We start from the raw sequence: 26,496 nt of genomic DNA, 5'->3' as shown, positions 1-26,496 counted from the left end.
CTGACTGTGAATCAGAAATGTTATAGGCTCTACCAAGAATCATTAAGAGAAATTCTCATTACTAAATCTTTCAAACATTAAATAGAATATTATTATTTAGACTTCAACTCTCTTATGAATATACTAAAATGTAAGACATTCTATTGCATTCTCTTGAGCTACTTCTTTCACCTTAGCTGACTGTACCTATTATTTTCCAAAGCAATGTTTTATTTACAATCATGAGGGTTAAATATTTGTGGCACACTGTACAGTATAAAACAGTTCTTTATATTTTGTAAGCAGCGGGGGAGAAAGCACTTATTTAAGTATAGATCAGTAGACATCCTAGAATCCTAGACTACAGAGAGTAGTCTTGCATGGTTCAGAGGAAAAAAAAAAATCAATTTCTCTGAGACATCCTAAATTGATGTGCTTTTGAGAAACAAGATCAATTACTACATAAAATTATGGATATTACCTGACAGCATTTTAGATTTAAATTCCATCCACGTTTCAGACAAACCCACAACCTCATCCTAAAAATGGACAGTGGACCTTAATGAATCATTCAATACACATCCCTCAAACCAGCAGTAATATTTATTCGAATCTATAATGACAGCTTAGATAATTTTATACCTCCCTTCAGGATTTTGAAACTTTTAGATGTTTTTTCGCAGAACATGGCAGATACCCGCTTGACCAAGTGATCAAAGACAACATCAGCATGAATGAGTCCTATCAACATCCTGTGCCTCCTGACAAGATGCAGTGAGGAAGGTACACCACCACGTCTGTGGAATTCTTGCCCAAACTATTGACACATCACCTGACACGTCTCCAATAGAAAGAAGCATGAAATTAACCCAGATTGTGAGAGACTCTACCAAATTACTAGTCAAGAAGGACAAGAGATGACTTGAGGAGACAAGACAAATGCAAGACACCGTACTGGATTGGCTTCTGCCAGAAAAGCCACTTTACTGTAACAACTGGAAAATTCTGAGTACAACCTGTTGATGAGTAAAGAGTACTATACCAATGTTAATTTCCTAGTTTAAACAATAGGTACAGTCATGTACGACACTAGCATTCGGAGAAGCTGGGTCCTGGCATGATACGTCCCAACCTATACGTAAGTCTGAAATGATTTCAAAATATTTTAAAATTTTACCTATGTGATCTCTATTTTACAGGTGAGAAGATTGTAATTTATTGCTCAAAATAATGAGGAACTTGCCAGTATAACCCAGAGTTTCTGCTTACTGATCTTTCCACTATATAAAGCTTTCCACTATATAAAGCACCCAATATAGTTTTAGAAGACTCTGTCCTACTGGGGGTTTTTTGGGTTTTTTGTTTGTTTCATTTTGGTTTTTTTAGCCACGCTGCACAGCATGCGGGATCCCAGTTCCCCCTGCAGTGGAAGGGTGGAGTCTTAGAACACTGGACCGCCAGAGAAGTCCCCTGTCCTACTTTCTAAGAAGATAATCACCCCCCCATTTTTTTTTTTTTTTGGCTCTGATAAGGAGACTGGATAAAAGGATCATGAAATCACAGAGGTTTTCCAGGTATCCTCATGGAAGCGTTTGTTCACAGATCCATGAATGAGTGCCTCTGGTTTACCCACCTCCACAGCTGTAGATCAGCTGCAGGACTGACTGTTCTACATTGCCATCTGGTTACCTGCTTGGCTTATCAACCAGACTGAATGTTATGAAAGAGGAGAGTTTATTTCTTTAGACTCTTTTATCTAGCACAGTCCCTAACACAGAGTAGGTATTTAATAAGGATTTGAAGAAGAAGAGAAGGAAGGGGAAGAAAGGAAACACAGGATAGGCTGCACAGCATGAAAAAGATTTTAAGCATATTTATACAAACTACTGTTTCTCTCCAGTGATCACAATCACTATGACAGATAATCAATATAAATCAGACAAAATGATTAGGATGAAATTTCTCCCACTCTAGTACTCAACTATGTATGCTGAAGCCAGCAAAGGCTCAGTGACTGTCGTGCTCCTTATCTAATTCTGTCATTTATCTTGGTGACTTACAGACACCGCTGCAGATTCTGTGACTCCATATCAATGAGCACAGCACAGAAAGCTGACCAAACAATTATAGTGCACTTACTATAGAAAGGCCCCATATCATCCTTTTAGTTGGTTATCTTGTCTTTGCACTTAAAAACTCAACATAAATACAATGTAAAAACACAATGGGTATAGACTGAATTTTTCTTTTATGATTTTTGCTTCTACCATCACCAAATGGGTAACAAGTGTGTATAAACACACACAATAAAGAAGACAGCATTTTTTTTTTTTTTTTTTTTTTTTTTGCGGTATGCGGGCCTCTCACTGTTGTGGCCTCCCCCGTTGCGGAGCACAGGCTCCGGACGCGCAGGCTCCGGACGCGCAGGCTCCGGACGCGCAGGCTCAGCGGCCATGGCTCACGGGCCCAGCCGCTCCGCGGCATATGGGATCCTCCCAGACCGGGGCACGAACCCGTATCCCCTGCATCGGCAGGCGGACTCTCAACCACTGAAGACAGCATTTTTAAACGATTTTGGTCAACACAGACAATCAGAAAATAGAGCCAATCTAGGTTATCTAGTTTGACTATAATTAGGTTTATAACCATAAGTCCCTATCCTCCAACTTTTAGTTGTGTAGTAGCACATGTAAAGTACTTGGTAGCTAACTACAACCTTCATTTCTAACCTAAGATAACTTTGAAGAGAAAATAAGCAATATTAAACTGAATTAATGGTAGGTGTCTGCATTTTAGTGGTAAAGCCTGATATATTTTATTTTCATTATGGTTTTGAAAGAACATACAAAGACTTGGGGTTGTTGATCTTATGTGGAGAAAATGCATTTACTACTTTATAGTTATACCGGAGTTTTATAAGAGCTAAAATTAGCTGCCAAAAAAATATTTCTAAGGGTCTGAACTTATTTGCATCCCACAGGGCTTATCCATGTCCAAATTCCCTTTGAAGCCACCAGGAGTTCCACATTTCTACCAGCAAAGTAACAAGAAGATAAAAACAAGGGTCTTCACAATTCACTCTGGTTATAAAAATGTTATGAAAATGGGTTTCCTAGGCATACGCAAGGAAAACAAACTATTTGCTTTCTTCTAAGACTGGAACCAATTTCAGGTAATCTACATATTTAAGAGGATGCTTTTGCTGTTTTTTTTTTTCCCCTCCAAAATCTATAAAATGTAAATTTTACCATGATATAAATGCTCTTCCCTAAGTACTTAATATTTGGGATTATTTTCTTTTTGTGTATCTAATATGAATTAGCCCCATTAAGGAATCTCATTTGTAACCCAATTCTTTTAAGGCAACCTCTTTTCAAGATGAAAATTTCTTTTCTGGAATACTGAACAGAGCTTTGGTGATCAGGAAACAGAGAATCTCTCGGTGAGAGATACGGCTGAGGTTTAATTAAATGCATCAAAGATGCTCACCGACACTTTCAAGCCAGGTGAAACTGAGAGCAGAGTGAATGAATCCTGTACTGCATTCCTCTGTCTTTGATTTTGACTAGGGCAATAGGCATAAATTCTCCCTGAATGAGGAGGGAAGAAAGGGGAGTAGCAGGAAAGGCAAGGATGTTAACAGCCAGAGAAGCAGACTGTGGAAGAGGAATGAGACACATTTCAGTGAAAGTGATGGCCTGGAGCACAGCAAACGGCTGGCAGCCCATTACAGGGAGCAAAAATGAAAAACACTTACTACCTGGAACTGAGGCTGGGTGGTTTTGTAGAGAAAAATTTTTGTCAGATGGTTAGGGGACATTAAGGGAGAAATGCCAAGGTGAGGAAAAGACTGGACTACAAAAGTACAGTGTGATGCAATCAGATGGCTAGAAACTGCTATTTCCTATGCACTTGGAGAGCCAAGTCAGGGTGATACAAAGTCACAGGGAGAAAAGGATGGCCCCTCCACTTCATTGCCCCTGTAAAGGGACAAGAAAACAGGTACGGCAGCAATTAAGAAATACTTTTAAGGAAAGGTGCACTATTATTCTTTAAAACAGAGCTCCATACAGCACGGTGACTCTAGTTAAATCTATCATACTGCACATTTGAGAAAGTTGCTAGGAGGGTGGTTCTTAAAAGTTCTCAACGCAAGAAAAAAAACTGTAACTATGTAGTGACAGATGTAAATTAAGACTTATTGTGGTCATCATTTCTTAATTTATACAAATATCAAATCATTATGTTGTACACCTGAAAATAATGTCAATTATGCCTCAATTAAAACAAAAAGAGCTCCATCAGAGTAATGACTGATGACACCTTCCTTATGTCAACACATTTAGACTCAGCAGTTTATCAACTCCTATCACAAGAAAACGATGGGATGCTAATGATAAAGCTCAGATCCTAACCTAGACCAGAAGTCTGTGCCCTGGAGGCATCTTGGTGAGGGTTCTAGAAGCACTCCTGGCCCTTTCCACCAGACTGTTCTACTTTGGTCTTGAGTTATCACGTTAAACAAACTCAGTAAATTGGCTAAAATAATAAGGTCATAAGCCATCTTGTGACCTCTATATCTCCAATGTCTAAAACACCAAATTTTATTTAAGTGTAGAATAATTTAACTGATCTTGTTGGGCATCAGCCGTTAATATGGTCTCCAAATTTGAAGGCTAAAAAAAAACCGTTTAGACATGATTTCTCTGACATTTAAGTCCTTGTGTTTAAGGACTGAATCATTTACCCACTCATCATATTTTTGCCATAGTTTTATCCTGTACAAATATAAAGACAAGCTGTATTTCCATTCACATCCAACACAGACCACTCCTCTAAAATAATGTCTACTTCCAACTGAAGGATCACAAATATGACACTGGACACAACACAATAGATTATTCACAACCCAGTTAATTTATAATTAAAAGGTAGTGAAATAAATATCATGATCTCTAGATTAACGTATGTTCCAAATATTTTTATCTCATTATTTCTCAGTAAAAAAAACGAATTACGGACATCATTATTCCCATTTTAAAGATGAGGAAGCTACAGTTTAGTAATTTTAGGCAACTTAACCAAAATCATACAACTAGTAGGAAATACCTGAGTCAGCAATAAAACTGAAGTCAATTTGACGCACACTATATGTATCCATTATGTGATTAAATAAAGCCACCAAGTTTACCAAGGTCATCATTTATATTTTCCAAATTACCCAAATAGCTATGTTTTGTCAGGAAGACTCAGAGTGTAGCCATCTAACCAGCATAAGTTAAATATGCATCTGTGAAAAGTAATGATTAGGTTCCTTCTTTTCTTCCTTTGCTTATCTGCTTATCCATTCTTCCACTCTTCATCTAAAACTTTCTGTTCTCTCAGTCCTGTAAAAAACTTCTGGTCATAGCCATTACCTCCCCCAAAGTAAAAAAAAAAAGGAAGATATATCTATTGTACATACCCAAGTGATCAAAACTGTACTGAAGGGCTTCCCTGGTGGCGCAGTGGTTGAGAGTCCGCCTGCCGATGCAGGGGACACGGGTTCGTGCCCCGGTCCGGGAGGGTCCCACATGCCGCGGAGCGGCTGGGCCCGTGAGCCATGGCCGCTGAGCCTGCGTGTCCGGAGCCTGTGCTCCACAACGGGAGAGGCCACGACAGTGAGAGGCCCGCGTACCGCAAAAAAAAAAAAAAAAAAAAAAAAAAACTGTACTGAAGTCAAAATTATTCCTATAACTCGGCCTATTCAGACCACCAACCTAAAAAAGACTCATCATCTCAAACAACCTAAAGGATTCACGTTCTCAGCCACCTTTTCTCAAGCGAATGTAAATTGCTCCTTTTAAAGCCTTCCGTTTGTCTCCTCTATAAATTCTGTTTCCATCTCAAATTATTGTATTGCCCCCTTTCTGTACTTTAATCAATTAAGAGTTTTTTAAAACCTATTTCCATCCTGAACATTTTACTGTGAAGGGTAGTATTGAACTCCTCATACATGGCGTTCAAGAGATAAGCACAAACTTGTTTCCTGCCACATAAAATCTGCTAAACGATTGTCTCTGATTAATTGAAAAGGAGGCACAGAATAGGTGCTACCTAATCAAGGAACCACACAACTTCTCTTAGAAAAATAACAACAGCACATAGCCCAGTACCTTCACAGGCATTTGGAATTTAAGTAACCTAGAGACATGCATTCATAACTTTAAACTGACTTACAGGGATTATTTCGATATAAGCATTTTAAATTGTTATGGTGAAGGGTACAAAATTTAAAATAAGGGTTTTTAAAAAAATTTTAAATTACAACTGATTTCAAAATGTCAACCTCACCCAAGCAACTCCATTTAAAACCAAATTAATGGAAGTATTTTAGTCGTGTTTAGAAAATTTGACACTTGTGCAAAAGCGTGATTTCACCTAATAACTACAGATCCTTTATGAAGCAGTTGAATTATTATAGACCTGTCCACTGAAAAAAGTTTGATGAATTTCTCAAATTTTCATTAAAAATGAATGAAATTCTGAGCTAGATTCTTAGTCACTAACATTGCATAAGGTTACTGCTTTCACTTGAGAGATGGAGAGATTTAATACATGTAAAGTGTAAATGATGGTGCTACTGATAACAGTAGAATGGCTATGAAAAGAAATATATACATGCACCAAAAAAACAATTGTGTACATCCTTTCTTAGGGCAGAAAAATGCTATGACCAGGCTAAAAGAATTCCTAATCCACATCCCCAGAAAACTTTAATGTATTCAAATCCTTTTGTTTACAATATAGTATCAGTATTTGTACAATATAGAGGCTTTCAAAGGAAAACAAGAATATATATAATAAAGATTACCTTGACTTATGTAGATACCTATCAAGAAAAATAGATTTTTCACCCTTACCTAAGGTCTATTCAAATGAAATGATGACCCATGGAATAAATTGCAAAGATTCTTCCTCAATCATTCACAGTTGAAAATATACTCAGGGAAAAAATCCTCAGTTTGCTGTGCTTCACTTTATCAGGAATAGATGCATAAAACTGACAGTGAAAAGCATAAATGCAGATGTATAGACATCTCGCCAACACACTCCACTTAGAAACCCTCTACCAGTGCGCAGCATCAAGTTGAAAAAGCTCAGGAAATCTTCACAGACATGAAAATAATCAAACCTGCAACAGACTAGAAAGTGGGAACACGGTACCAGGATGGTCGGGGAAAGGCCACGCCCCCTGAAGCACCCTTCAGTTCAAAAGGAAGCCCCTGCCCAGATACACAACCAGAAAGAAGCTGTGAAAAAAAAAAAAAAATCTCCATCTGGCTACCACTTGGCCGCCAAATAAATATACCCCAAACTGCCCACTGTTGGTCTAATATCACTTTTCACGGACTTCTGTTCATGTTCATTTTTAACCAAAATGTAATTTTAAAAAGCAAATCTTAAAAATCCATTAAAACAAGACTGCCACTAAGAAATGTAGGTTTGAACTGCTCGTGATTTAGAAGCAATAGGCACAATAATTACACTTCGCAATTTTTAACTGCAAGTACCAGAAAAGGATATATAAGCATAAAGTTAGTATGAGCATTATTCAACCAGTAGCCCCCAGAAAGAAGCTCAAAAAGCAACTGGCTGTAAGAACCCACGACTCTTCATTTATCAGTGAACATTCTTGCTCTAATCTTGGAAATGACAGCTTTACTAACACGCCACAATCATGGTAAACTCGGCCTCTGTAGGATGCTCACCTGTGCCTAGGAATAAAGCAGCACTCCCTAAATTGTGGCTACACGGGATGAATAACACCTGGATTACAGTTTCAGTGTGGCTAATGAATGCCAAAAACCTCGCAACAGTTCGTGTTTTCCATCCCCAAAGCAAAAATTAGCAGTTCTCCATTCAACCACAGACATTCACAACAATCATTTGTGACTTCGAAAGGCCAAACGCCCTACCTTTCCTACATAGAGGGGGTCTGAACCCATGTACTCCTCCAGCACAAAGAACTGATTCCACACCCAGCTGCGCTTGGTCCGGGACCTCCCTGATTGGAAATAGGGCTTTGATCTGGACCTGGAGAGTTCTGCTCGACTCATCCCAGAAAAACACGGGACAAGAGCTATTAGCTGCAGAAAATGGCAGAACTCCACTTTGCCCAACTTCATCTTTTTTTTTTCTTTCTTTTTCCTGTGTAAGAAAAAAACCTTGACAAGAGAAAAGGCACAGTTCCAGTTGGCTTAGTAGCTCTTGCCTTCGGCAGGGTGTCAGCTGGGAGTCCAGAGATAATAATTTGTAGAGTGTTCGGTTGGGAGAGGTCACAACTGCTGAATAACCTTCGCCAAAGAATGGTGTAATAGGTACCTATCAGAACAAAGAGAAGAGCTGGTGTCAGAAGCCGAAACACACAGTAACTTTTAATTTCCTTGCACTTACTAACTGACTCTTGATCTTCCCAATATATCATTATTGGTATCATCATTAAAATATGAATCATAAACATAGATATAAAATTGCACAAACTGTTGCCATATTCATAAATGATATAAATACTGCTGATGCAGAATTATCCTGATTCCATAATGCAACCTTAAAATTTCGTGGCTCTTCTAGTGCATCCTAATTTTGAGCGTATGATTTAATACAAATGGAGCAACACATCAGTTAAAAAATCATTTTAATGCTGGCGGTTAGTTTTCTTTTCTATTATAGTCAGTTTCATTCGTTGGTATTAGAATATGAAAGCCAAGCAGCTCAAAGCAGGGATTTAACCAAATGGAAAGGACATATGCTGGCTTAAATCTCTTCTGTGAAACTGTAAAGAGAAATAAAGAGGTATGAGGTGCTTCAAAACCGGTTGATTGATTCTGAGTCACAGAACACCAGCTGTTTTGACATGTTCTGATTTGATTGTGATCAGCTGAAAAGCTCAGTGGTTTCCAATCTCTACCCTTCAAACTTATTGTCATGTGTGCCGTGTAGCATGTTCGGTTATTCTATTGAGCTGCAGTTATTTGCTACTTTACAAATATTTATTGAACCTCTTGCAGCATGGCTTGTACATAGTAGGGTCTTTCTCCATCAACATTGATGGGGTTGAATTATATTGATCATCAGAGGGCTGGGAAGACTCTATTTGTAAGCCTGATTCATAGTCCTATGCACCCAGGAGGTGCCTTAGCAGCAGCACAGAGAAAATCTTTTACCCTAAAGTCTAGTTATTTGAGTTACAGAATTCTGATTATGCAAGAGATATACAATCAGTTTACAAAACCAACTTCCCAATACACCCCAAAACACAGAGGAATGAAAATGTATGACAGTGTTCACTTAAATCACTGCACTGCACGTTGGTTTATGAATTCATTTGACAACCTATAAATAAATCAACAATGAGATAATTAAGGCGAAGGGTTAACACTTTTTTTTGAGGAAGAGGAGAAAAACAGTTTTAAGAATATGAAGCCACACGATAGCTCCCATCATGCAGAAAATACACTATCTTTATGCTAACTTTTCCACCCTTCTACCTTCTCTCCTGTAACAGCAACATCTGCTACTCGTGAAATGATTTCTGACGGTCAAATTGCTTATGGAAAATGCCCTATAGAGTACAAGAAAGGTGGAATGTACTAAACATGCTAAAATAGTCCACACAACTGGAAGAAACAGGTTGCATGTACTGAGCTCTATTCAAATGAACATATTCCTGTTAAAGATACCTCTGTAAAGCTGTGAAATTCCAAAGGACATTCCAGAATAACCCACGTAAAGCTATGATGTGCTCTGAGAACCCCCAGAAAGGATAAACTATTATTGGAGCATATTAACTGCAGTCTGTGCACTGAACACCATCTCCCAGAATCCAGATCTCTCCTCTGATGATCAGAAATGAATTTGGTCCATTTAGAAATCACTCTAGAAGGGCGAGCTGTTCTACCCTTAGAATTATAAGCAAGATGTAACTTGGGGTCATTGACTGATATTCCATTGGAGGCCCCTCAGTTAGGTTGGAAGTTCATTGTAGGTTGGTCTGAGCTAACCCACCTAAGAGACAAGTTACCTGTTTCAGTTTACCTGTAGTTAAAGAAGTCAAGTAAATACTTAAACTAGGAAATGTGCACTGGTGTAGGGATTCGTCTGTGATGACTGGGAATCAGGACCAAGGTACTCGTGGTGAGTGGCCTTTAGTAGGAAGCACAGGGATGGGCACGGGGCCCCCTTCACAAACCAGGTTCCTGGGGATGGGGGATGGGTGGGTTAGGGTTGTGGTGACCGGACTGAGACCAGCACAAGAACCCTTCAGCCAAAGAACATTTCCAGTTTCACCACTCTCCTTCCTCAAGAGACAATGAATTTTCTCATAAAAACAAGGCCATAAATGCTTTGGTCCCTAAGACAAAATGTTTTAAAATGTGATATGGCCAAATGATGTTATTTAGCTTACTCTATGGACTAAGGGAAATTGATAACATTGTTTCAGTGTGAAAATGTACCCAACCTCTAAAAAACTAAATAGCAAATGAACTTTTTGGAATTCTCGATTTGGTGAGTTGTTATAATTAAACACTGGTAAAGTCTGTGGGCATATGCCTCAGACAAAGATTCAAATTCTGAGACTGTCATGTCTTAGCTATGTGATCTTGGACAAGATTTTTAAATTCTAAGAAGTTCCAGAGATGAATCCTCAAGTCTCCCAGTTATAAAATGAAAATGTTAATAATTTGATCTAATTCATAGGATTAAATAAGCAGATCATAAAAAGCTAAGGATGGTGCCTGATACAACTAAAAGCACTATATATATATGCATATATATATATATATGCATATATATATGGTGGTTTTTTGTTTTTTGGGGGGAGGGGGCCGCACCCCGCAGCATGCAGGATCTTAGTTCCCTGACCAGAGATCAAACCTGTGCCACCTTCAGTGGAAGTGCAGAGTCTTAACCACTGGACCACCAGGGAAGTCTGTGATTTTTTAAGTTTGAAACTAGTTATGTTAAAATTAGTCTGTGAAGTGATGTTAGTTTTCATTTTAATGTAATCTACAGCAAAATGTTTCAAAAAATTCTTAACACTGAATGAAAACATTCTTGATAGTTCTGGTCGGTGCCAGAGAACTAGGCAGACCGTAAAACAAAGCATCTAGATGGATACAAACAATGGCAACAAAAAACTTTCTTAAAACAAGAATGCAATATTTTCTTTCCTTAAGCCATGTCCTCTGTTATTATTATAAATCAAAGATTGGTATCAGTATTGGAGAAATCTATTTGAGCTCACTCAGGATATTCACTGATAAGAAATATAATCTGGACTGGGAAGAGGGTCACCAGACCCTCCATCACTTGCTGTAATGATCTTGGATCCCTCCGGGATTTCATGTTCCACATTTGCAAAATGTGGGAGCTCAACTATATTATCTTATAAAGTCTGTTTGTTACAGGTCTTAATTATATAGAATTGCTTTTGTTGTCTTTTCTTTTTCAGTTGTGAAAAAGTACACATTGTTAATAATTAAAGGGTAGAGAGATTAAAGAAAGCCATAGGAATGTAAAAGAAGCATTTTGTGTATTTATGAAACTTAGCATGAATTTTAATGTGAGATGCTTTAAGTTACTCTTCTTGCCTCCTGATTATTTCTCTTCCATACAAGATTGTGGAGTTACAGAACTAGCTAGAACATATAAAAGAACGGAGTGATAGAAAATGCAGGGGACACAGGCTCAAGCCCTGGTCGGGGAAGATCCCACATGCCACGGAGCAACTAAGCCTGTGGGCCACAGCTACTGAGCCTGCACTCTAGAGCCCACGAGCCACAACTACTGAGCCCACGTGCCACAACTACTGAAGCCCGTGCACCTAGAGCCCGTGCTCTGCAACAAGAGAAGCCACCCAATGAGAAGCCTGCTCACCACAAGGAAGAGTAGCCCCCGCTCGCCGCAACTAGAGAAAAGCCTGCGCACAGCAACAAAGACCCAACACAGCCAAAAATAAAAATAAATAAAATAAATAAATTTAAAAAAAAAGAAAGAAAGAAAGAAAATGCCATGGGTTACTTGAGTCACTGAGATGATAATATCTGCAAAGGAAAGATGCCTGAGACTTCTGTACCTTCTTACTTAAATCAGGGCCTTCAAAAGCAGTTAGAATTAATATAAACCTTGATGAACAGGGATGTTTGCCCCATCTTTGGATCCTAGTATCTCGAACAGAAGTCAGCATTGTAATTGACATTCAGAAAATATTTACAGAATGTTTCTTTTCATTATAATCACCTTTTTTTTTTTTTTTTGTGGTAACGCGGGCCTCTCACTGTTGTGGCCCCTCCCGTTGCGGAGCACAGGCTCCGGACGTGCAGGCTCAGCGGCCATGGCTCACGGGCCCAGCCGCTCCGTGGCATGTGGGATCTTCCCCAACCGGGGCACGAACCCATGTCCCCTGCATCGGCAGGCGGATTCTCAACCACCGCGCCACCACATCCTCATTTTTTAATATGAAAACTTAACCATATAATAAGTCAAAATATAAAGTCCTTGGTTACTCTACCATGTTTATAAGTCACAATCACTTTGAGAACAATTCCATTATATTTCTCTGCAAGATTTGAAGTATTTGCCAGGCTCTTGAGGCAAATTTCCTTTACCTTTCTGGAAGGTCTACACGAGCGTACAAGGATACTTTAACTGGCTTTGTGGATGAAATTCTCTTTCATGAGGCAGATAAATGCCTCTAGAATACCCTTTGTGCAGTGTGCTTGTAAAATCAGAAAATCATGCGTGAATGAGTGTGATCTGAGTAGCGAGTTTCGTAAGACACACATCAACATTTTTGGTAGCTACGAACTCTGCCAGGAATATACACCTGATAACAGCAGGGGGAAGCTGTGTGGTCAAGGGTCAGGTGTCCCCAAATCCTTGCCTTGCTTTCCGGTCAGATCTAGTTTTCAAGGTAAAGGCCAGTACAGCAGTTCAACCCAGCTCATCCTGTCCAGGTTAGGATGTCATGAAAGAAATGAAGGGCCCTGAAGCATCATGGAAAACCTTCAGTTATTTGTGGTCATCAACGAAATAATCAAGACTTGAACTTGAGATTTCCTGTCGCATAACCTCACCAAATAGGCTTCCCATCTTCACACAAATGTCAACATGTCTAAAGGCACCACAATAACATTTTTTCCACATAAATGAAAAAAGCACCCAACCAATCACAACTGTTGACTTTTTCGCAATGGGTTAAACATTGCCTCACGAATCTGTGCCCCAAAGCAGAAACCTGCACCCTTCCTTCTCAGACTTCCACACTGTTCATCTTCTCCCTTTCTTCCGCCTCCTCTCCTACCTGAGTTTCATATATAGGCGTTAACCAGGGGAAAGTCACATCAGAAGCCAGCAGAGACCTCTGCGCCCAAGCTGTGTCTTGTGTCATGTCTCCTGTGGGAAAGCTTAGGAGAGTGGCCCTCTGGAGGTCGCAACTGCTGACCTGGTAACTATTACCAGCTCAGAAAAAAAAGACAGCACAGAAAAATAATGTGCTGGTGTACAGTTAAGTAACTTCTACAGATCTGTGTCAACTTCTGGACAGTTACAAATGGGTACCATTATAACTCTGAGGACAAAAACAATAGGAATAGGTTATATCTGAGGAGAGAAGAACTGAACAGAGGCCAACCACAGATGTTTGAAAGAACACCAGTGACTGCTTCGGGTCTGGTAATTAATCTAAAATCTAAAAAAATCTGGGTTAGATTTAAAACTATTTTTTTTGCTCTATTTTTTTTTTGCTAAAATTTATAACTTTAAAACTATTTTTTTACTCTTTTTTTTGCTAAAATTTATAACTTTAAAAATTTATAACATTAGTTAGGTTTTTGTTTTTTGTTTTTTTGCCAAACCAAAAATAAATGAAAATCACCAAAAGTAATACTGTGATCAAGGCGCAAAAGGGAGGGGATATGGGGATATATGTATATGTGTAGCTGATTCACTTTGTTATACGGCAGAAACTAACAAACCACTGTAAAGCAATTATACTCCAATAAAGACGTTAAAAAACCCAGGCGATAATACTACTACATATACATAATGGGATTGGTTGTGACAAATAAAAGAGTTAATATACATTAAAAAAAATACTGTGATCAGCACAAAACACCTTAGTCGGAAGAATGCAAAAGGAAACCTCACAAAGGAAATCTTCAACAAATTGGAGCAAAAAGGAAAAAAAAAAGAGAGGGGTGAGAATCAATCAAGCAGTATTTACTAAATCAACATAATTTGTTGACCTGAAATCACTTTATCATGCTACCTTTTTGTTCCAATTATTTTTGTTCAACTAAGTGGCAAAGAATTATTTCCAAGTAGATAGTTTATTATTCATTTAATCTTAGTAGCTAATACCATTTTACCCAAACGGATTCATTACTATAAAATTTTCTTGGATTTTCTGCTCCACTTGACACCTCTGGGAAACTACTTTTAAAAATCAGATCAAGTGACCATCATGCTCTTAATCAAATATTTGTTCAGAGTGAAAAACAGTGACTAAAAATCCCTTAATAACAAAAAATGTGTTTTAATGCATCAGCATACCAACTGTTAATCAGCAAAAGGGCAAATCTTCCAGAGCCTGTTCCATCTAAATTAAAGGCAACATGCTAAAAACATGACAAGTAGCCTAAAATGTATCCTGTTCAGCCACTCACATTAATATATAACCATAAGAGTAGCATAAGCACATGCCTAATTACCAACTAATTTATACTTGTTAAACTGCTTTTTTAAAAGGCACACAGAGCTATCTGCCTTCTAGAATTAATTTGAGCTATAAAATATGACTATCAATTATATTAAAAGGAAACATATTACTACTTTAGGTTTTGCAGCACTTAGTCAAACCAGAAGTGTTCTTTGCAGTCCAATATAAATAAACAGTGGCTTACCTAAGTTAAAGGCTTTATACCATCAATTTCTCTAAATTACAGGCAAGGAACAGATGCTCAAGCTCTGCATGTCTGGAGTTGCATCAGACACAAGTCTTCTGAAACCATTTTGAAATATACTTAACTGCATACCACACTAACACATAGTTTATTATCTACTGGTAACCTAAAGACGATTGGAAGACATCCTACCTCTCGGTTAAAAATGGGTCTAGTTCACAATTATGTGGAACACGACAGTCTCAAAATAAATTCAGTAATTTGCACTTGCTATGAAAACAATTGTAAGAATGACATTTGAGGACTGCCAGTGAAACAATCCATGAGAATCAGAAAAATCCACAATGGATAACTGCCAAACATCTCTAGAACATAACTGTTATTCCCCTAGATGTTTTGCTCTCTGGTCTATAAAACATAGTAGTACAAGACATCACAGTGGTTAACAATAACGAAATGGAAAACAAAATCTTTCTGTGGGCCTGTTGGGAGGAAACCGTCATTTCCAAGTCTGCTTCAAAGTTGAACTACATTTTGACAAGCAACATATTTTTAATGAATCCTTACGAAAAGTGAACAACATGCATGTTTAAAAGTGGAAATGATACCACTTCACAGCAGTGGTCAGAGGGCACTATGACGACATCACCACGGCTTTAAGAACAACCTTCTATAAACTAGTTCTTTTGTATAGTCTGGCAAAAGCAGCCTGTTCTTTTGGGGATACTCCTTGGGTATTTAATGGCATTATTTAAATTCAACAGAGAGACTGCCTCCTGATTTAATGTCTTCATTAAAGACCTTCATTTGCCCTTAACCTTCCCCAGGACAGCAGCCACCTGTCACCACCGAGTCCTCACTGTGATTTATCTCTATACACAAAGTTAGAGTAGTCTGCTTTGTAAAAAGGATAATACTTGTTCACTGTTGTTTTTACTTATTTTTAAAGCAGACCCACTTAACACATTTGGGGGGATGCAAAGGGGAAAAATGATCTGTTCTAATCTCCCATTCATGAATGAGCAGGTGCCATGAGGTTACAACAGAGAGAAAGGAATCCAAGACAAGGAGTATTTCAAGAGCTATGGCCACACTTTAGTTGCAACTGTCACACACAAACAGAGAGCTTTTAGAGATGATGTCTATGGGATGGAGAGAGAGCGCATCACTTTAGTGCTGAAGAATAGTAATCGCTTGGTCCTTCTGAGTGTTTAAGTTGCGGGGGGGGGGAGAAGGAAGGAAGGAAGGAAGGAAGGAAGGAAGGAAGGGAGGGAGGAAGGGAGGGAGGGAGGGAGGGAGGGAGGGAGGGAGGGAGGGAGGAAGAAAGAAGTCCCCAAACCCACTGCTCCTGATATTTGAACATTCCTCAAGGACCACAAAACTGGAATGGGCATTAGAAAAACCTAAGACAGTCTTTTCTTTCTTGACTAACAAAACCAAAGTCTACAGAGTCCTAGTGAAATGGCCAAGGTCACACAGCTAGTTACTGATAGGACTGGGCATGACTGGGATTGCAAAGATCATTTAAGGTGTTTGTTAAATATTTCTCATTCTGATAATGAAGATCTTTCTAATTTATTACCTTTAGAATTTGTCATCTTCTCCAAAAGCCAAGAAAGGTAGATTTGATCTTCCTCACATTTCTGAAATAACCATGAGTTTGAATTTTCAAAGTAGGAGACCATCAGGTTCCGTCCAAAAGGGTCAGGACGGAGTAAGAATAAGAGGGGTAAAGGAATCTCTTGCTCAGGATTGTATGTTTATATGTTACAGAAAATGGAGAGTGACCGGTATCCAACTTTAAACGTGACTTTTCCCTTCTAAAAATCTCTGGCGATCAATAATAACAACTTCCTACTACGCTGTAACACTATGGGACTTAAGTATCTCCAGTGAAATGTGAATGATAGTCCATTGACTGTTTTAGACACAGTGTACCAACTCAGGAAAATATCTTAGGATATAAGAATGCATATTGTACGGTAATTTAGTTGTTGCTATAATCCAGTATTTTGAGATGCTTCTCTGTTCCTGATGTACCCGTTAGAATCATTCTAGATTTAATATTGCCATCTCCGGCTTTTACTATAGAAATATACTATCATTTGTTTCATCTCTGTACCATTTAAAGTTTAGCATTAACTTCAATAATTTTAATGCTGATGAAACAGCCCTCTTCTTTTGTACTTAAAAGGTATAATTCTTTACATTTTAATTAGTGAGGCTGGGGACCCTCTGTGATATGTGACTTTTCACGTAAAGAAACTGTGATCAAACCCATTAGCTCCCTGGGCCACATGACATTACAACCACAGACCACAACCTCCTGCGGTTAACTGGCCTGAATATTCAGGCAGGGGTCCTGGAAATGAATCACATAGCCCCGTAGTTTGCATCTGCTTATGAGACAGGGAATGAAAACGTCTCTAAGTGGATTACAGAATCAATTTCAACTACGCACAAATAACCTCTGCCGTGGATGAAAGGAATGAAAAAGAGGAACAATAGTTTACAATTAACTAGAAGAAGCCTTATGTAAATTAAAAAGAAAGTGACAAAGCACAGTCCTTCTGAGCTATTTATAGAATATCTAAATGGTAAAATTATATTTAAAGGGCTTGTTTCTTTGTACTTTTACAACGTATCTCAGCGGGATCAATTTTCATTCTTAATTCACCCTTGCATTTACACTGAACCAGGTAAGATTTATGTGACTTCAATAAAAGGCATCGCATTTCAGTAAACATTTAGCGAAAAAGTCAAAAAGAAATTCTACCAGAATGAAAATCTAGAGTCTAATCTGAAATGAATGTAAGGACATGCATGTCTGCATATTCGTTTGCACTGATAATTTTGTCAGTGAGGAGTCTTGCAGAGCAAGGGGGAAATATTTGCAGGGGTATCTTTCTGCAGAACCAGCAAATTCCCAGAGGAGGCACTCAAGTGCTGCCGGTTACAGCTAGATCTGCTCTGCTTGTCAGAGGCTGAGGAGATGGTCACACACAGGACGCTGATCACAAGCCTTCCTTGTCCTCAGCTCCCCTTTATCACCCAATTTAGAAGCAGTGAGTCCTTCGTGCTGAGAAGCTCCCCTCACTATCCCTTTGCAATTAACGAAGGTGTCTTAGTTATTTTAGAAGTTTCTGATACTGCCAATTTAAGAGAAGGCTTTGAAGCCTCCCAATCAAGTAACAAACCTTTTTGCATGTGAGAGAGAACCATGATGTGATACGAACTACTAAGGCAATAAATGCAAAACCTTGTAAAATCGAAGGAGGAGGGAATCACTGAGGCATAAAAATTCACACACTGAACAATTTATGGTACTTTACAAAAGATTTCTAGAAGATTTGACAAAGAAAGTATTGGGCTTGACACAAAGATGTATTCACTTCCTCACATCAGTATACATTCTGAGAAGTTTCTATCAGCTTTGCCCTAAAAAACAAACAAGCAAGCAAAAAACTAAAATGCTGAATGATAGGGAGACCAATAAAGAAATCACGCCTTAGAAGACACAGTGGGTGGATTTTTAGATCTAGGAAGGCTGAACAGTGGCCGACTCAGGATGCTCCCCGTCCTCTCGCCTTTACTGGATACTGAAAACTAGAGTCAATTCAAGGGTAAACTGCAGTAATATAGATGCTTTACAATTACCCTTTTATAAGAAAGGGAAAAGCTCTGTGCTATTAAATCAATAAAAGTGGACTTAAGAAGAGTTGTGAGCCTGTCAGCTGATTGTTAACACAATTCTAATGACCTACTGCAGCCCTTAATCACAAGATCTCACGTTGTAAGTGCACAAATGCCCTTTTATTAAGGCTGCAAACCTTAATGACTTTTAGCAGGTTGATGGTCTGCTCTGATGATTGTTTTCTTTTTCTTGCCACAGATAGGCTTCCACAGCTAGCTTTACCAGATAAGGCTGGTTGCTACCTAATTGCTTCTGCCACTCTACTGCACATTAAACACTAGCATGTAAGCCAGACTTCCACAAAGTTGCCAGTTGGACTACCTGCCTCAATTCTTTTGCATTTTAATTCATACTGTCCCAAATAGCCCCCAAATGAAGAAAACGATTCTTAATATATTGCCTTTTACATATAGTAACAAGAAAACAGCTTCTGTAAACAAAATCTAACCAGTTCTTGTGGAAAGCTGTAAATTTGGCGAGTTACTGAAAGGTTTCCAATGCAAGTACTTTCTTCCTCAGTTCTTCACTACCAACTTGTCTTTATAAAGACACACTGAAAACTATTTAGATGTCGCTGGCAGTGTGTCAACGCAAACTTTCCTTTAAAAAAAAATGGCTACTACTGCCCCTACACTCTTAAAATACACATTTTTGTGCTGTTAACCTGATTTTTTTAAATGCATACTTGTCACATAGCTCAAGCCATATGTTCACGTTACTTACATTTTTTCTATTTTTTCCCATAAAGTTTTGTCTACTTTTCTGTGAAAAATAATCTGAATACCTGCCTGATTACAGGAATTATGAAGGCGAGTCTTAAAGATGTTTCACTTAAAAAGTGATCCAATAAAGAGAAGATATTTCTTGCAAGGTAAAAGGCGTTTTAAGTATATTCGTGGTTCAATTTTCAGATCTCCAAAGCCTTGAGACAACCAATCCTTGATGGTTTCTTCACAGGTTCCCATCTTCCCACTGCTGGGTGAATTCAGGGCCAAGCTCTACTCACCTGAACTATATCTAAGAAATCCGTAAGATTAACGATCTAAAACGTGAAGCCAATAAAGACAATAGGGGCTTCCTCGTGCATCCACTCTGGGAGGCTGAATACCCGCAACCAGCCGTGGACCAGGTGTGCCCACGAAGAAGTCCACCAAGCGTTCAGAGAAGCAGGGCGCCCTTTGAACGACGCACGCCTTGGGTACAGCCGGGCGGAGGGGAGGCAGGATGCCTAGTAGAGGCCAGCCCTGCGGATGCCCGGCAGCAGCAGAATAATAATTACAGGAAAAAGCAAAGCACCCTTAGATGAGCTCCACCTTTCCGAAAGGTACACGGAGTCTACGCAGATGGTCAGCTGGACTCCCGCACGCTCAGGCACACACCCCCTTGCAGTCTCAGACCGCGGCATAAGCTGGACGCCCCGCCAGCGCGGAGTTTTGCCCCTATCCATCCCAGGTCAAACGAGGGTCCCTCGTGCTCCTCTTTGAGGAGGACCAGATTGCGTGCACCGCTTCACCTGGGGAACGCTGCGATCTGCTCTCTCCCTCAACTCGCCAACTCGCGTTGCACCTGGTGTCCATCAGCACCGGCTTTCCGGGCCCCGCGCCCCCAGGCTCCGCCAGCCCGCCCTGCCCGGCGGAGCCGCAGCTCAGGGCCACCGAGCAGTAACTTGGGGACGCCAGGGAAACTCCACACGGATCCCCACGCCCGCCTCCCGCCCGCCGAGGAGTCCCGCTTCCCCAGGCGCACGGCGAGGGCGCGCTTCTGCCCGGCGGCGCCTTCCCCGACCCCCCAACTCACCTGGGGGCTCGCTGCCCTCTCCGCGGCGTCCGGCGCCAGCCACCCGGGCGTTGGCATCCGAAAGGGGGCGCGCTCAGCAGCCGGGCGCCCGCGGGTGCCTCGGGACCCAGTGCGCGCAGCTGGGCGCACGGAGCGGACCCGCAGCGCCCGCTCGGCACCCGCTGCGGCCGGCCCGGCGCGGGCGCCTTTTCCAATCACAGCCCTCCGCGCGGGGCGCGGGGCGCAGGATGCGGGGTCCCTGTCCGGGCCCCGGGCGGCTCAGACGCCAGGTCCGGAGCGAGCAGGCGCGCGCGCGTCCGGAGAGAGGGCGAGAGGGCGAGTGGGCGGGCGCAGAAGAGGAGGAGAGGGCGCGTCGGGGCCGGGCCAGGTGGGCGGGAGCGGAGGAGGAGCGGATGGTCGGCGGCCGGCGCCTGCAGACAGCGCCGTGCGTGGCGGGCCCCGCGAGCTGCTGAGACTCCGGCACCTCCCGGAGCCCGAGTGAGGGCTCTCTGCAAGGAAGCCGCTCCGCCGCCGCGCGCGCACTCTCGCGCGCGCACCCCCGCGCTGCACTCCTCCGCCGCCCTCCTGACAGCTCGGTGCAGACGGAGTCCTTCGCAGGAAAATCCAGAGGAGCGGTGAAAGTAGGAGGGGCAGCAGCCCATCCATCTCTCGGCGAGGTATTTTGCATCGGCAGCGCGGAGCTGGAGGAGAGTTTTGGGAATTTTTTCCAGCGACTTCCCCTCCCCGCCCGCAACCTGTCGCGGAAGCCGTGATCAATTGAGCTCCTGAGGCATGAAGGCAAAGTCATAAAACTAATCAGAACTTAACACTTTTCTTGCGTGATGGTTTTGCCCTTTCAATCTCCTCGGACTGGCCCAGTTCTACTTTCTCTACTTGCAGACAATTTCCTCCCCTGCTGGGCTCTCTAATGCAAAACTTCCGAGGCGTGCGATTTACGCGCAGGGTGGGAGAGAGGACCCTTGCCAGGTGGGGAAGGGGCTCTGGTCTTTTTTTTAGGACGCGCCACAGCCAGTAGAGTTGAGAACGCTTCGTTTTCCTTTGCTCTGGTGCTTGATTCAGCCTGATGACGAGATGGATGTTCTGTCGTAGGGGTTAGGAAGGTTGAACAGATCATTTCCAAGCGCATCGTTTTCATTTTTCTCATTCTGTCAATGGAACTTGCCCTGCGTCTCTCATCCATCCTTAACAGTGATTCCCCAGATACCGGTCATGTGGGCATAGGCTCGTCCGTGTAAGCACCTCTGCTTTCTTGCTCACTCGGGCACATTTGCCCTCCCCCCAATCCAGCTCCTCCTGTCCATTTAGCTCGCATTTTCCCGCTCATCTAGTTAGTATTTAAAATTGAATTCTATGTTAATAATTCTAACAGCAAACCTTTTTAAAGCTTCTATTCATTTCCAGATACCACGCATGCTATGCTATTTACTTACAGTTGCTTCATTTTAAAAGTTATATCTCCAGCCCCAAACCTCTCCAGCTCCAGGTCTGCCTGGATGGCCATTTCACAGTCCATTTCCATTCAACTGTCAGCCATCACCCAAACTCGGTACGTTTAGAACAGACCTCTATCTCTGCATAGGTACCGCCTTGGATTTCCCAGTATGTATTTCTCTTTCAGCTCCATCATCATTCTCCAGGTAGCAAGACATTAAACCTTGGCTTCATCTTTGAGGACTTTGACAGGATTTTCTCTGTGAAAATCCTCAATTATTCCAGCTAATATTACACAATCTAGAACTTTACATTTTTCTGGTGGCCTTACATACATTTGTCTTCCTTCATCTAATGACTTTGCTTCTGGGATGGGACCTATCCTTATCATTGTTCTGGACCAAACGCTTCAGGAAGGCAAAGATTGATATTCAGTATGATTAACACACAGCACATGTTCAACCCTTAGCAAATATTTGTTGAATACAGAAGTGAATGTTTGTATCCCATCCAGCATTAACACAAATCTGAGCCCACCGACCTGTTTGTAACCAGTTCATTAACTGCCTGGATCTTTAATCTGTAAGAGATGATGTGTGATCAGGAATCAGGTACTGTACCATATTTATTTATTATCTTGTTTTAATCAATGGCCACCACATAAGAAAGGGAAAAAATTGGAGGTCTTTTTTTAAAACGATATTTTGGTCAGACTGTTTCTAAAATTGTCCTCAATTTTTTATTTTCTTGGGCCTCTGCATAAATATTGATCAGCAGTTTGGGCTTCCATCCTGAACCAGATGTTTCCATGCTACTTGCCTTCCTTTTTAAAAAATATCCTTAAACTATAACCTTGACACAGATTCTAGAAGGGGTGAGTTAACCAGAATACTAGTTCTGGTCTGTTCATCACAGAGGAAGGTCGAGGTTCTTCTCCACCTAGAGAGTACAGTGTAGAAGGCAAGGTAAGAACAGCAGATGCTTCAGACAGTAACTGAGGGACACCCTTTCGTTTGGGGAGGTCAGGGATGGTCTCTCTCTGAGGAAATGGCACTTAAGCTGAGACATGTTGATGAGAATGAGTTGGACTTGAGAAGCTCTGAAGGAAAATGGCCTGCACAGAATAAACAAGGACAAATGTTTGCAGAAGGAAAGAGTTGGGTATATTTGAGAAACAGAGAACACAGCACAAGGGGGAGAATCAAGAGGGGTTATGTTGGAGTGGTGGGCAAGGGACAAGTCCCGTCGGGCCTTCTAGGTCCCTGGGCAGTGTTTGTATTTTATTTTTAGGAGGAAGCTCAACATTAGGAATGACAAATAAAGGAATTGCTCCACAAGTTTACACCGTGGTCAAGTTCAAGGACAAGACGTGTTTTTTCGATCCTTTCTCCTCTTGCATCCTTTTCCTACAACTTTTGGTTGATTAGAGAACCTTGTTTTCTTAGAAACACAAATAAAAAGTCACTGTACTAGATAAATCCCAAGATGCTACTGAATGTCTAAGATTCCATGAAATACAAATGTAAGTCATGGACCTCCCTGGTGGTGCAGTGGTTAAGAATCTACCTGCCGATGCAGGGGACATGGGTTCGGGCCCTGGTCCAGGAAGATCTCACATGCAGTTGAGCAACTAAGCCTGTACGCCACAACTACTGAGCCTGTGCTCTACAGCCTGCGAGCCACAACTACTGAGCCCACGTGCCACAACTACTGAAGCCCGTGCACTTAGGGCCTGTGCTCCACAACAAGAGAAGCCACTGCAATGAGAAGCCTGTGCACCTCAACGAAGAGTAGCCCCTGCTCACCACAACTGGAGAAAGCCCATGCTCAGTAATGAAGATCCAATGCAGCCAAAAATTAATTAATTAATTAATTAAATTTTAAAAAAACAAATGTAAATCATAACTGCATATGCTTGTGAAATTTCATGTTTCCATATAATTTTCAAATTTATGTTTTAATATTTCTATTCTTATATATAACAATCTTTTACAAATCCTCTCAGTTGAAGGTTTCATTTCTTCACTGTCACATAATGCTGTACACAAATTTGGTAAATGTCCCCCTTTCTTTCCTACTTAAAAAAAATCCTCTCAATTTACTTTCATTCTTGATTAAATCAATAAAATCCCCTGTACCAGACCTGAATTTTGGAGAAGGAGGAATCAAAAACGGCAAGAGAACTTTGCCATGATTTCTGTTGGTGTGGAGAAGTACTTCTCTACATGTTTTATCTCCCAAAGCAGATTTGGTGCAAGTACAAAGTTTCTGATGAGATTGCTGATTCAATTATATTCATATTCATTCCATCCTGATCTTACTCTAAAACTAGAGATGTGGCTTGAGTATCTGGCAACTGAGGGCAGAAAAAAGCTAATCACTGAGATCTGAGTACTTCTAGCAATTCTGGGGAGCCCTGGGTAGGAAAACATAGATGTGGCAGAAGGTAAGAAGCAGTTACATAAGGCAAGCTCTCAAAAAGTCGGATCATTTATAGTTTCCTGTGACAGTCTCTCCCAATATAAACATGTGGATACTAATAAAAAGGTATCTTCATTATGTAATGCTTAGAATTTTCCTGAGTATGTCTATATTCTTCAATCTATTTCATCTAATTAAGTATACTTCCATCTTCTAGAAAAGAAAGGACTTCGTAGGAGAGATTTCTAGCTATCTACAGTCATTTACTAACTTGGTAAATATGAACCCCTCCTGTGTGATCCTTAGTCTAGGGTTTGAGAACACAAAGATGAAGATGTAGTTCTTATCTTCAGGAACCTTCCAACCTATTGCAAAAATAAGAAGGTGCATAATCTCCATACACCGCGATGAGCACTGTGATCAGGTAGACACAGGATATCAAGTGTAGAAGCACATGACATGACAAAAAGTATCGAATGGGAAGAGAAAACGTTTGGATTGTACCATGAGAGCAATGCGAGAGCATGAGGAGTTTTACGAAGGGAAACTATGATGATGATTGTATGAGAAAGCAACACCCTGGCAGCTTCGCGCACTGAAGGTGAGGAAGTGTTTAGGAAATTACTGGAGAAATCCAGGTGAGAAAAATATTGGCCTGGACTCTAGTTGTGGCAGTAGTGTATGAAAATCCCTTGCATGGAATCAGGAAGTATAAAGAGATTGGAAGATTTCTTGAATGCAGTTATCAATAACAGAGCATAAATGATCACTGAGAGAAGAGAGATGTGTGCCTAGGATTAGCATCATGAAATCACCCCTCCCCCACCCCTTGACCGCATCTCACTGGTGACTGTGCCCCTCGCAGGTGCTGGACTGAACAAATCCAAAGTCTGAGATGATACAATTTTGCTGTTTAAGGTGCTCACAAGGGCTCCTTGTTCATTATCCAAGCAGTCAGTCTGTCCAAAAATGAATACTTCCTTGGAGAGTACACTACTTAGTTAAAGGGCCCTGAACATATTCACAGAGCAAGGTCAGCATGGAGTAAATTAGAAAATGCAAGGTTGTCTACTGAGGAGGAGGGCAACAGAGCCACAGTAAGAACACAGGACTAAGATCTCATTTAAATCAATAAAAGTGCCAAGCATGGAAAACCTTGATAGCATAAGTAAAATGAGAAAGAAAAAAAAATCAAAAGTCCTTTGCAGACTCACATATCATAAGGTAGATGTGTCCCAGTGGGTGGTACTCAGATTTCTGAGGTGATACAATGATGCTCGTGAACCAGTACTGCGGTTTCCATTCACTTCAAATACACAGTACAGAGAACTTCCACAGCGAAGAATAAGATCTATTGGTTAAACAGAAAACAAACAAACAAACAACTTTAGACATTTTAAATCTGCCTACCTGTATATCTTACACTTTAGATTATAGGTAGCACACTCCTTACCCCAACTATTTAGAAAAAAACCCACAGAAAGAAAATGGGAACAAAATGACCCATGGAGGGGTCAGAAAGCAAGGGTGAAGGATTCATTTTCCCCTGTTCTAAGCAAAGGAAGTTGCCCAGACTATCTTTCCAGAGTCCTCCAGATATTCAAAGCTTCTTCATGGGGCTCCAGAATATCTGAGATATTGTGGGTCATTGGTTACCATTTTAAAGAAGTAGAGCTTCCTGCTGCTACATGTCAAATTTCTCAACGTTTTCTTTGTGACAAACAAACACAAACAGATAAACATCTGACTTGGATTTGGTATTAAACGCCCAAGCAAAGGAACACTTAGTTATTTAAATAGTGTATGATACCACTGATGTGCAATTGTATCTCTGGAATTACAATAGTTGGAACACAAATTACTTTTTAAAAAGCAGCTCAAATCAAAATTGTCAGAAATAATATAGCTAGGCCTGTGCTGTCTCTTGAATTACAGTTGTTCCATAAAAGCCTTCTATAACCGTCAGAGAGAAAAGTGATCATGCAAATTCCTGCTAAACATTGCTCTATCACTCTGTAATAAACAAGAGAATTTTCTGGGAAAAAAAGTGGATTTTCACAATAAACTCATTTCAGAAATATTTATTGAGTGTGTGCTGTCTGCTGGGTTTGATGCCACAAATTGCAGGAGCTAAAAAGGAAAGTAACGCCAAGGCCCCACGGAATATTCCAGGCACATACAGAACTATAAAAAGGGGAGAGATGAGGCTAAACTCAGTAAGAGAACCGT

The 26,496-nt window shown here is 40.7% G+C and overlaps 1 protein-coding gene across 1 annotated transcript in view; it reads right to left on the bottom strand.

Moving 5' to 3' along the window:
* The window catches only part of CDH7 (cadherin 7), a 124,977-nt gene extending 104,505 nt beyond the window's left edge, over nt 1–20,472 (bottom strand). Inside the window, exons 1-2 of the mRNA XM_060118182.1 lie at nt 20,416–20,472; nt 7,938–8,343 (exon numbers count right to left, since the gene is read on the bottom strand). Of these exons, the coding sequence (XP_059974165.1) occupies nt 7,938–8,147 (210 nt within the window). The 5' untranslated portion in view covers nt 8,148–8,343; nt 20,416–20,472. The remainder of the gene's footprint in view (nt 1–7,937; nt 8,344–20,415) is intronic.
* Between the last annotated feature and the right edge of the window lie 6,024 nt (nt 20,473–26,496).

This window comes from Mesoplodon densirostris, chromosome 15, assembly GCF_025265405.1.
Source record: "Mesoplodon densirostris isolate mMesDen1 chromosome 15, mMesDen1 primary haplotype, whole genome shotgun sequence".
Taxonomy (NCBI): domain Eukaryota; kingdom Metazoa; phylum Chordata; class Mammalia; order Artiodactyla; family Ziphiidae; genus Mesoplodon; species Mesoplodon densirostris.
The sequence above is the reverse complement of the archived record's forward strand: the minus strand, read 5'-3'. Positions and strand labels throughout refer to the sequence as shown.